At 41.0% G+C, this 12,803-nt stretch overlaps 1 protein-coding gene and 1 non-coding gene across 14 annotated transcripts in view; both read left to right on the top strand.

Annotated features, from left to right (window-relative positions):
- The window catches only part of PUM1 (pumilio RNA binding family member 1), a 139,750-nt gene that overhangs the window by 120,506 nt on the left and 6,441 nt on the right, over nt 1-12,803 (top strand). For 8 of the 13 annotated variants that reach the window (XM_047792965.1, XM_047792966.1, XM_047792974.1 and 5 more), the window contains 4 exons: nt 10-144; nt 3,470-3,607; nt 5,719-5,844; nt 7,006-7,127. In XM_047792965.1, coding sequence (XP_047648921.1) covers nt 10-144; nt 3,470-3,607; nt 5,719-5,844; nt 7,006-7,127 — 521 coding nt within the window. The remainder of the gene's footprint in view (nt 1-9; nt 145-3,469; nt 3,608-5,718; nt 5,845-7,005; nt 7,128-12,803) is intronic. The other 5 variants (XM_047792975.1, XM_047792970.1, XM_047792967.1 and 2 more) reach the window with 2 other exon arrangements.
- Nucleotides 1,242-1,330, top strand: LOC125134785 (small nucleolar RNA SNORD103/SNORD85). Its single transcript, XR_007136784.1, has one exon. It is a non-coding gene; the product is annotated as a small nucleolar RNA SNORD103/SNORD85 (small nucleolar RNA).

Genomic DNA, 12,803 nt, shown 5'->3' with positions numbered 1-12,803 from the left:
TATGTCTAGTTTGGCAGCCTTGAGCAGAAGCTGGCTTTGGCAGAACGGATTCGAGGCCATGTCTTGTCATTGGCGCTACAGATGTATGGCTGCCGTGTTATCCAGAAAGCTCTTGAGTTTATTCCCTCAGACCAGCAGGTAATTGTAAGTTTCCCCTTTAACTTTTTTCTTAGTGTTTGATGTTTCTCCATGGTACATGTAGTGAACTTTACAAATTTGTCAGTCTTTAGTTTTCTTTCACGGTTTTTCTTTACTGCTTGTGGCTGCCTTTCTGTGCATGGCAAGCATGAACTGTGCAATTAATTTTGTAAATTTGTAGTGGGTCAAGTGTCTTGTGTTAAAACCAGTGGTTTCAAACACTCTGCTCTTTGACCAGAACTTAGTTTTTTAGTAGGTGCAATTTTAGAGGTGGCTTTTTTTTGATAGGGGCAGGGGTGGATCTTTTTAAGGGCTGCGCATTCCGCATATGGAGGGTCTTAGGCTTGGATTGAATCGGAACTGTAGCCTCTGGCCTAACCATAGCCACAGCAACTCGGGATCCAAGCCACGTCTGTGATGTACACCACAGCTCATGACAATGCTGGATCCTTAACCCACTGAGCGAGGCCAGGGATCGAACCTGTGTCTTCATGGATGCTAGTCAGATTTGTTTCCACTGAGCCACAATGGGAACTCCCTAGAGGTGGGTTCTTTGTTTGGCAAGAGTTGAATTAGGTAAAGTCATTTTCTTCCATCTGAACTTGACCACTCCAACAAACCCAACTTTTATCCAGTCCACCCTCCATTTTTCTTCACTTACGCCCTCTTCTTCATCCCTTCCACCACCATTTACTGAGTGAGCCCTGCCCACGGAGCGTGTGTGGGGAAGGGTGGTGGGAAGCAGTGGTGAGGTGGGAGAGCATGTGCCCTGGACTTTGAGGGGAGGCTTTGCAGGGGGAGACGTCCAGGCTAAAGAGGACTTGGGAAACAAGGGACAGAACTCGGACCTGTTGGGTACTGTGAGGGGGAGCTGGCACAGACGGCACCTGAGGAGGCCCCTGGGCACAGAACAGTCACAGAGCAGGTCCAACAGGCCTCACACAGAGCACAGGGCCCGGGCAGCCGGGGTGACCAGAGGCAGGCGGGCCACAGCAGTGTTTGCACTGGGCAGCGCCGAGAGCCTCGGGGTGCTGTTGATGTGAAGCCCCAGCTTTTGGGCTCTGAACTCACTCAGCCCTTCTTGATGGAGGAGGTGGCGGTGGTCTGGCAATGATGAGCCACTTGCCCTCTCTGAGAACAGAGTTCGTTCGGTAATGAGAATCTTTGTTCTGGACTCAAGTTCTGAGCCAGACAAGGCACCCACCACCTCCAGTTCCAAGCAAAACAGCAAAACCCCGCAGTGGTGTTGGCGATGGCAGTTGAAGGCTGGAGAGTCCAAGTCCTTCAACTGGGAGGCCCAGATACGCATGTGAGGAGGCTGGTGAAGGGAGAGGGAATGTTGGAGACAGAACAGCGGGTCTGGAGTTCTTTCATTCCGTGCCTTGTACTGGAAATGCAGCAGTAATAAGAGGGTGTTGTGTGTAAGGTAATTAGAAGCAGGGGTTAGGCTACTAGTATGTTTTCTTCCAATGTTCAGACATTATCTGTTTTAATATTCCTTGGGATGCTTAGGGATGAAAATTTGCTGACTGAATCTTTCTTGGTTAATTTTCTTGTTTCATTTGAGTATGGAACTTTCTTCCTCTCTTGACCGTAATGCCCACTGACTGAAAGCAAGCCAGGAGCATTACAGTTTCTCGGGTCTTTTCCCTGTCTTTGTCCTCTCCAATGATTATGAGATATGATTGATTTTTGTCTCCAGCTTTTCATTTTTTTGTTTGTTTGTTGATCGGATGGCTACATTGTAGCTTTTTTTTTTTTTTTTAAATCTCCCTTCCCTTTCCTCTTGGCTATTGTTCTTTTTACTCTCTATTTCTGCATTTTTTTTTCTGCTGTGGTTTCTCTGTGATTCTTTTTCTGGTTCAAAACTACTGTTTTTGATATGAGTAATTTCCAAGTGTAAGTGTATTTTAGATGAAATTAACTCATCTCCAGTGGAGTTTTTACCTCTTTGAGTTAAAGAAAATATTCAAGGAAGCCACCTCCCCTTCATTTTGATTGTTAGAAATGTTCCTTGAGTTTATAAAGATGTCATTCTGTATCATTTTCTCAATTTTATTTCTATAATAAATTATTCTTTTCTGACATCTGATTTATTGCTTCAGGAAACTTTCCTGAATCTATTGTCTTTTTCTTGTTTAGTCCCTAGCATTGTAATCTCTTTAATTAGGAAATCTCTTAGTTGCTTTGACATATTTAACATCTCAGGGATTTAAGTAAGACATTGTATTCACAAGTGTCATTGTTTTAAACTGACTTGTAGTCTGCTACCATAAATATGTAGAGATTGGATAGATACACCAAGCAAATTGGGGAGCAGATACTAGGGCCCAGCCGTGGTGCAGGTATTCAGCTTAAGGATACCTGAAATGTGAGGCAGTGAGTTTGAGAAAGGGGTCCAGTCAAAATCTCCATGGCTCTTCCTCTACCCTTGTCACTTGTGTGCATGTGTGTGTACACACACACACACACATGTCTGGCCCTCTTCTGTATTTCCCTGAGTTTGGACAATTTTTGTTAACTGAGAGTACTGTTTCAGCTGTCATTGCAGTCACTCTGGCCTGGTGGAAAGACCATGTTGGAGTCACAGACCCAGGCTAGAATTCTGATTCAGTTACAGTCTGTAGTTTTAATACATTACTTAACCCCTCTCAGACTCAGTTTCTTCATATATACATACATGTGAGTGGAGGGAGGGTGTACTGAGTAATATATAATTGATAGGTGGTTTGCTGACATGGGCTGCTTTGCCACACACAGGAGCCAGGTTTCTTGGGTTTGAGTCGGTGGCAAGTCTACGTGATTTTAACAAGTCAACTAATTTGTCTTTGCCTTAATTTCCACATGTGTAATAATATCCGGTGCATAGGATTGTGAGGCAGATTCAATGAGTCAAAGCATATTAAGCACTTAGAGGTCTGCCTAGCCTAGAGTAAGCTCTAGATTAACTACAATCATTTAATAATATATACCCTACAGGATTGTCATGGTAAAAATATGATGAGTTGTATGTAAAATTCTCTAATGCAGTGTATTTGACTGATGTAGGCTTCTATTTGAAGATGTCTACATTTTTTTGATAACCCCCAGAGGTCTTTTACAAGTTAGAGAACTTTGCTTAAGACTGGTTATTGTTATCAGAATTTGCTAACTTGTGGAAGAAACTCGAGTCCTCATTCGTTATTAGGTCAGAGTGCCACAGCTGAGTTGTCCCACTTACATTGTCATGGATTCCCTGCTTGACGCTTTTGTATTTGGTAAGGAGAACATTGAATGTCCAGGTGTTTGCTCTCTGTGATTCTGGTGGTGCTTTCTTTTCTTGACCCAATAGAATGAGATGGTTCGGGAACTAGATGGCCACGTCCTAAAGTGTGTGAAAGACCAGAATGGCAATCATGTGGTTCAAAAATGCATTGAATGTGTGCAGCCCCAGTCTTTGCAATTTATCATCGATGCATTTAAGGGACAGGTAAGTGACTTACAAAAGAAACAAGGAAGAGAAGTTGATGATTGCTTCCATTGTGGGCAGAGAACAGAATGGGGTGTGTGGCGTATTTTCAAGTGCTTAGTGTATTTTAGACTGCAGTAAGTAACAGTCCTGTTCAGTGGTGTCAGGTACCTAGCTCTGTGTGCCCAAGGCTCTTTCCTTAATTGTCCATGAATATTCTCTCCATAATCTGTCTGTCTATCTAAGTATTTTTCTTTTCTTTTTTCTTTTTTCTTTCTTGCAGGTTCCTTGGCATATGGAGGTTCCCAGGCCAGGGGTCAAATCAGAGCTATCGCTGCTGGCCTATGTCAGAGCCACAGCAATGCCAGATCTGAGCTGAGTCTTCCACATACACCACAGCTCACAGCAACGCCAGATCCTTAACCCACTGAGTGAGGCCAGGGGTCAAACCTGTGTCCTCATGGATACTAGTCAGATTCGTTTCTTTTGAGCCACAGCAGGAACTCCCATTATTTTTCTTTTCAATGGCCGTCCCCACAGCATGTGGAAATTCCTGGATCACAGATTGAAACTGAGCCACAGTTGTGACGTATGTTGCAGCTGCAGCAGTGCTGGATCCTGTAACCCACTGTGCCTGGCCAGGAATCGAACCTGCATTTGGATTCTTAACCCACTGTGCCACAGCGGGAACTCCTCTCCATCAGTGCACGTGTCTGCTCATGTTGGGATGAGATACTGTCATCAGAATTGTTAAGATTAAATCTCATATTTGAAGGATGAAGTTTTCCTTTGGTTAAGTACTATTTATCTTGAAATTAAATTTTTTTTTTGTCTTTTTGCCTTTTCTAGGGCCACTTCCACGGCATATGGAGATTCCCAGGCTAGGGGTCTAATTGGAGACATATCCACCGGCCTACACCAGAGCCACAGCAACGCTGGATCCTAGCCACGTCTGCAGTGTACACCACAGCTCATGGCAATGCAGGATCCTTAACCCACTGAGCAAGGCCAGGGATCGAACGCGCAACCTCATGGTTCCTAGTCGGATTCATTAACCACTGCGCCATGACGGGAACTCCTGAAATTAAAAATTTTTTATCATGTTTTAAAATTCATTTACAGAACCAGTCATACAGGTTACATGCATCTAACAAAGTGCGTCTTAATCTGGGGGAAGGAGTGGGGCAGTGATCAGGTTGGTTTGAACTTTGTTCAAAAAACCATATAGTTTCCTAGCATTATACTATATAGATATAGAAGCCTAGAGTGTTATAAGTAAATATTTGAAATATGATAATTGAGTGAAATAAGTCCTGTTGTTTCAGATGGAGTGCTTAGCATTTTTACAAAGCTAAAATTGAGCAGAACTGTACAGTATATTAAGTATATATAGTTGTACACATGAAGCTACATGTATAAAGCACTTAGTGCCATGACTGACACTTGGAAAACATCTATCACGTGTTAGCTATTGGTCTTATTCTTGTGAGTGTTGACGTTATTCTTGATAACAGATTTGAGGGGCCAGTGCTTCAGGTCATTTGGGCAGGAAGGGCAGAATCTGGGTGCTATGGGTCTGAAGCTTGGTGCTTGTCTTGCTTCAGACTTCAACAAAAGAGGAAGCTTTTCTTATTGCTGGAAAACACCCAGACTCAATTCAGAGCATTGTATGTAGTGTAGTTATGTGAAAGCATTTGGGCTTTGATTCTAGCCCTTTTTTCTGTTTTTAAACTTGCCCTTTAACACTGTGGACTCCTAACTGTGTTTTCTATGGCCTTGACTAATTCTCTGTTCCTTTCTAAGCCTTTTGAGAAGTCCTTTTAGGCTCTGAATTTGTGTCCATCTGTGAATTCCTAGAATGGGTTTAATAAATGAGTTTACCTTCACACATACATACACACTTTATTGTTTGTATCGAGAACTTAAATGCCATACCTAAAATTTGGACTTCGGGGTCAGACTTTGTAAACTTCTTGGAGCTTCAGTTTTCTCATCTGTATACTGGGAATAACCATGACTATCTCTCAAGGTCATCGAAGATTAATGGGATAATGTATATAAACAATACTGAAGTGTTGAAAGTGGCAACAGCTGTCATTTTTGGCTTTCTTAATTGTCTTGATGTGCCCTAGGTGTTTGCTTTGTCCACGCATCCTTATGGCTGCCGAGTGATTCAGAGGATCCTGGAGCACTGTCTCCCTGACCAGACACTCCCTATTTTAGAGGAGCTTCACCAGCACACAGAGCAACTTGTACAGGTAGTGAAGTTGCCAGTACAGTAACTGCAAACACCTGTGGGCTTGTGTGTTTTCTCAGCACAGGCATCCATTCCAGAAGAGGTTAACGTATTCAGAATGCCCATTGAAACTCTGGGCAGGTTCATGTTTTATTGATATGGGTAATGAATGGAACCCTGCCCTTGGAGCTGAGATCTGCCTCTGATTTTCAAGAGATCTGCCGAGAACTGTCAAAAGCCAGAGCTCTGTCAGGGATTAAGCTAGCTGTGGCCACTCAGGCGGGCCGTTAAGTCTCTCTCTGTATCACTTTCACAGTTGCAGATGAACTAAATGGATTAGTTGATTTCTTTTGTCTATTTTTGATACTTTGTCTTGCTTATACTAAAAATTTCCCCCATATTATACTGTTTGAACACTTTCTGCGTGTATCATTTTGTCTGGAAGCAATTTTTGGATCAGTGTTTGGTGCTTGTTTTGGTGAGAGATGTGAGACTATAAATGTGTTAAATATTAATTGTAGAAAAAAAAAGTGCAGAAAGTAGCCACAAAACAAATTAACCTTCATTCTACCATGCAGAAGCAAACACATTTGGCATAGGTTCTTTTTAAAAGAAGTATTATTTATATACTTTTAATTTTTTACATCTTACAAAGAAATATTTTTGCCTCTGGAATTCCTTGCTCACACATGTATTCTTTCAAAGCATCTTTCACTTTTGATGAGTACCTTCATTGTATGCTTTTCATGTTATTTAATTACATTTTGTCTTTGTTGGACTTAAGCGGTAGTTCCAGTTTTTCTTTGGTAATAGGTGCAGGACCCTTTTCCACATTTCTGTTTTAGAGCAAAATAGCTCTTTATTGCCATCTCTTTCTTTTTTTTTTAAATGAGAGGAGGCCTAGTTTTTTGTGTATAGTACTTTATGAAGACCCTAACTGGGACCTTTGGGCAAAAATATATATAGAAGTGTCCCATTATCTCATAATAATGTGTTCCTGTCTTATAGTGATAGGGAAAAATTGTCATTACCTATTCATTTTAAATGCTCATGTGTTCATTGGTATTCAGGTAAACAAACCATCACGGTGCTACCGGAAGATAGGTATTGATTTGATATAAGGATTTAGGTAACATAGACCTTGTTTATATAAATTTAAATTTTTCTTTTGTTTCTCAAACAGGATCAATATGGGAATTATGTAATCCAGCATGTATTGGAGCATGGTCGTCCTGAGGATAAAAGTAAAATTGTAGCAGAAATTCGAGGCAATGTACTTGTATTGAGTCAGCACAAATTTGCAAGGTATGTGGTTTGAATTACATGGACGGTTTTTCCGAAAGAGATGATTAAATAGTAGTTCAGGTCTAGAGAAAGAGTGGATTTTAATACTCCTTTTTTTTTTTTAAATGTTTATTTTCCTCAAAGTGTTCATAGCTTAAAAAAAATCAGAGTTCTACTAAAAAGTATAAAACATCAGAAGTCTCTTAGTAGACTCCTCACTTCCCTAGAGTCGGCTATTTTGAAATCTGGGGAATATTTTGTACTTTGGTAAACTGGATATTTCAGTAACTTACTTGTTTAGACTTGTGAAATGTTCTTTACTCAGTTTTTCCTTTTTGGCCTCTTAATTAAGAGGCAGGTATATATATATACATGTGATATTATTGTTGTTGTTGTTGTTATTATTATTATTATTTTCTTTTCAGGGCTGCACCTGTGGCATATGGAAGTTCCCAGGCTAGGGGCCTATGCCACAGCAACACCAGATCCTTTATACCACCGAGGCCAGTGATCGAACCTGCATCCTCATGGATATTAGTCGGGTTCTTATTAGCCCACTAAACCACAGTGGGCCTTAGTATTCTTAAAATCTCTTCCCATCTTCATAAATGTACTGGCCTAGGAATAAAATGTATTGAAGTTCTCCTGTGGCACAGTGGGTTAAGGAGCTGATGTTGTTAACTGCAGCAGCTTAGGTTGCTGCTGTGGCATGGGTTTGATCCTTGGGCCAGGAGCTTCCATATGTCATGGACACAGATGAAAAAAAAAGAATAAAATGTGCTAGTTATTCCCAGGTTGTGAAAGATATTTTAGGTACCTTATAAGTAGCAGAGGTTGGAGAAGAAGAAATGGATGGCCCTCCAGCAGGTTAATGGTCTGATCTTGTGAGTAGAGTCTTTATACCCTCTCATACACTTGACATAGTGCTCTGTATTTGTAGAATATTTTTCTCCACTAGTTTTAAAAATAAATTGCAAGGCAAGTGTGACTCCTATGACCTTGATGTTTTTAAATTGCCCCCCCCCCCCAGTTTTGTTTTGTTTTGTTTTGGGTCTTTTTAGGGCTGCACCTGAGGCATATGGAATTTCCAGGCTAGGGGTCAAATTGGAGCTGTAGCTGCTGGCTGACACCCCAGCCACAGCAGCGCAGGATTCTAGTTGCATCTGTGACCTACACCACAGCTCACAGCAATGCTGGATCCTTAACCCACTGAGCAAGGGCAGGGACCGAACCCGCAACCTCATGGTTCCTAGTCGGATTCGTTAACCACTGGGAACTCCTCTTAGTCTCTTTTTTTGGGTCATTGTCCTATTAACTTTCTTGTTCAGTGTACTTAATATCTTACCCTTACTAGCATTAAGTATTAATGTTATGCAGATTTGAGGACTGATAATGACCCAGTAGCTACTGTGGGCCCAACTGTCTCACAGTTGACAATTATAATAAATTGTAGACAATGCCAAAAACTACCTGAAGACAGCAGAAAGTGACCAAGAGCAAGGAGATAACCAGAGAGGGGTAGGCAAGATTGTTAATACTTGGAAGAAGGTAATTGCACTGGGGGAATTTCCTCCTCCTCTTTATTTATTTTTGTTGGGGTGGCAGATATAATTGACATACAACATTGTGTAAGTTTTAAGTGTACAGTTGGTTTGATACATTTTTATGTTGCAGTATGATTCCTGTAGTACCGTTAGTTGTTGTCGTGTCACATAATTATCATTTTTATGTTGAGAACCATGAAGGATCTGGTCTGTTAGCAACATTTAAGTTTATAATACAGTGTAGTTGACTATAATCAGGAAAACTTTAACCTGTAGGTACTTTCCAGTCTGCTGGTCCGTGTTGGTCTCCTAAGTTAGGATAGAAAATCTCTAGTGTTCCTGAAAGGCAGGCAGCCATGATAATTGGAGTGACAGAATGACAGGGAGAAATCCTGGAAAGGAAGAGGACCAGGGAGGAGGAGAAAGCCTAAATTTAAACTTTCTAAATATCTGGTTGACTCCTGAAACCACATTTGCATAGGGTAAATTTTGAGGCAACCCAGCTAAGGTTAAGAGAATTGAAATGAGACTTCATCTCTTGCCTATTGCATGGGAGAACTTTGCAGTTTGCCATCAGCCAAGTTAACTGCACACACAGGTGGGGGTGGGGGAGGGGAAGTAATGCCCTTAGGCGAGAGAGTATGGCGGAGTCCGTTTCCATTGTGCATCAGTCACCATACCCAGGTAACAGGAAAATGGGACCTGCGCTCAAGAGGAAATGGAAAAAAGCTTCAAGAAATAGCTCCATACTACCCAGACATTGGAGTTAGAAGAGAAGAATTATAGAGCATTTTATATATGAAGTTAGTGTATTTTAAAGTAATTAGTATTCAAAATACTATATTTTAAAGTATTATAAAGTATTTTAATTATATTTAAGGATTGAAGGAAAATATGCATGTAGTGAATGAAAAGATAAATGTTAGTAGAGATTTATAAGCTTTATTATAGAGAAAATAACATGGAAATTCTAGAGTAGAAAAATAAAACATCTGAAATAAAATTCACTGTATGGGAGTTTCTGTCGTGGCGCAGTGGTTAACGAATCCGACTAGGAACCATGAGGTTGCGGGTCGATCCCTGGCCTTGTTCAGTGGGTTAACGATCTGGCATTGCTGTGGGCTGTGGTGTAGGTTGCAGACGCAGCTCGGATCCCGAATTGCTGTGGCTCTGGCGTAGGCCGGTGGCTACAGCTCCGATTGGACCCCTAGCCTGGGAACCTCCATATGCCGAGAGAGCGGCCCAAGAAAATGGCAAAAAGACCAAAAAAAAAAAAAAAAATTTCACTGTATGGCCTTAACAGTGAGAGATGAGAGAAGAAAGTCAGTAAATACAAACAAACCAGTTAAACAAATGAGCAACTTTATGACACTTTATAGTAGTAACCCAGAATACAAAGTAAATTCTTCATCAATTTTGAATGCCTAGACATGTGCATACACACTTAATTGAAGCTGTACTGCCCATGATTAATTCCGATACTTACTACTGTTTCCTTTTTTTTTTTTTTAAGCTAGTCTTACATCACTAAGTTGTTTTCTCCACCCACAAATGGGCTGGGAACCATAGTTTAAGATATACTAGGATAAATTTTAAAGACTGGAACAGTATTCATTGTGTGTTAAGGTGGTGGGAAGCCTTTGGTCAAGTGGGATCCTGATCTCCCTGCTTCCTTTCTTGGAAGAAGGTCAGCACGAGTCCTCCACCCAGAAGGAGTGTCCTATCCCCAACTTAGTTGAAAGTCCTATTCTTTTTTTTTTTTTTTAATATAGTGATTTTTGTTTTTTCCATTATAGCTGGTTTAGAGTGTTGTGTCAGTTTTCTACTGTACAACAAGGTGACCCAGTCACACATACATGTATACATTTCTTTTTCTCACATTATCATGCTCCATCACAAGTGACCAGACTAGTTCCCTGAGCTATACCGCAGGATCCCATTGTTTATCCATGCTAAAGGCAATAGTTTGCATCTATTAACCCCAAATTCCTAGTCCATTCCGCTCCCTCCCCCTCCCCCTTGGCAACCACAGGTCTGTTCTCTATATCCATGAATTTCTTTTCTGTGGAAGAGTTCATTTGTGCCGTATATTAGATTCCAGATATAAGTGATATCATATGGTATTTGTCTTTCTTTTTCTGATTTACTTCACTCAGTATGAGAGTCTCTAGTTCCATCCATGTTGCTGCAACTGGCATTATTTTGCTCTTTTATGGCTGAGTAGTATTCCATTGTGTGTATATACCACATCTTCTTAATCCAATCATCTGTCGATGGACATTTAGGTTTTTTCCATGTCTTGGCTATTGTGAATAGTGCTGCAATGAACATAGGGGTGCATGTCTTTTTCAAGGCAAGTTTTGTCTGGATATATGCCCAAGAGTGGGATTGCTGGGTCATGTGGTAGTTCTATGTCTGGTTTTCTGAGATACCTCCATACTGTTTTCCATACTGGTTGTACCAATTTACATTCCCACCAACAGTGCAGGAGGGTTCCCATTTCTGCACACCCCCTCTAGCATTTGTTATTTGTGGACTTATTAATGATGGCCATTCTGACTGGTGTGAGGTGGTACCTCATAGTAGTTTTGATTTGCCTTTCTTTAATAATCAGTTATGTTGAGCATTTTTTCATATGCTCCTTGGTCATCTGTATATCTTCTTCGGAGAAATGTCTATTCAGATCCTTTGCCCATTTTTCAATTGGGTTGTTGGGTTTTTTGCTGTTGAGTTGTATAAGTTGTTTGTATAAAGTCCTGTTCTTACCCTGATCACTTTGTAGGGGAAGTAGCCCTGGGGTGGATGAAGGTACAACCCAGCCAAGCAGTCCTAAAAAAAACGATCTGATGAGTTCTTTGCCTGAACATTTGGAGACTGTCACTGGCTTCATGCTTTCTGAACCAGCTCAGTAATCTTTTCACTCCCTTTTCTGGTAAGGGAGAAGCCAGTGGCTCTTATAGTTTAAAAATGTCTAGGATAGGAAGTTGTTTTGGTCGTGGTTGTTTGTGATGATTGTTCAGTTATCCAGAGGCCTGGCCTTTGAAAGAAGGATTAAGCCACCATCCCTGCCTTCTGTTGCTCCTGGAGTAGGCATACAGTTCTTTTTTCAGCCCCTGAAGGCAAAATTAAGATAAATGGGTGAAATTTCAGAGAGAAAAGCATATTTTATTTCAGTATATAAAGAATATTTAACCAAGCCATTCACTTTTATGGTAGGTTATCCTAGCATTTCCAAATCATAGGAAATTCCCCAGCTAAATGGCCATCTTTCAGTATTGTCAGAAAAGAACTTTCTGTATTGGCTAGGTTTGACAGTTCCTCTTTTGCTTGAGTGTTCTATGAGCCAGAGCAGCTAGCTCTTGCCCCAGTCGAGAACTCTTTGCAGATGTTCTCTCTGCCAAGTATTAGCTCCAGGAATACAAATAATAACTAATATCCTTGTTCTTTTTTAATACTTAGTTGTTATATAGTTACTTATACTACCTGTATAGTCATATGTTCTGTAGTTAGAGATACTCTATGTACTATGTAGTGTGGTTGATTTACGGTGCTAACTTCTGTTGTTATTTCTTGTTCTTTGACATCACACAACTTCCTCATTCCTGCAGAGCCACAGATGCAGAGCACTGCTGACTTACAAAACCATGAGTAATTAGTCACTCTTAGGTGGTGAATGCCCATTAGCATGGCTGTGTTTAATTTCCTCAGCCTCTCCAGTCCCTCTGGATTGTAGAAAACTCTGATTTAATGAAACCGTATTTCTTTTTTCCTTTCCCAAAAGGGATGTATCTGTGAGGTGTTTAGAAATGCCGACATACCTGGGGGTTCTTCTTGTTCATAAATTCTTAAGAGGCAACATGAAGTAGTTGAATGGGGACTATGGTTTCTGCTTTATATTCCCTCACTCAGGAAGTCTAGAGCCTCCCTTAAGTGCCAGGCTGTGCTCGCAGAGGCAAGGGGAGAACGATAGATTTTGATAGAGTTGAAGTTACGCTCGTTAACCAGTTCAGCTGTTAACCAGCCTTGTAAACCTTTACTTACCTGGGCTTGTTACCCTCGCCTGTTCAAGGGTTGGGTCTGGTACTCTCCAAGACCTGTTCTCAGCCTTGGTTCGCATTGGAAGTGATAGATGGCAGAGGAAGAGTCTCATAGA

This window comes from Phacochoerus africanus, chromosome 8 (genome assembly GCF_016906955.1).
Source record: "Phacochoerus africanus isolate WHEZ1 chromosome 8, ROS_Pafr_v1, whole genome shotgun sequence".
Taxonomy (NCBI): Eukaryota; Metazoa; Chordata; class Mammalia; order Artiodactyla; family Suidae; genus Phacochoerus; species Phacochoerus africanus.
This window is presented reverse-complemented; position numbering and strand designations above follow the sequence as displayed.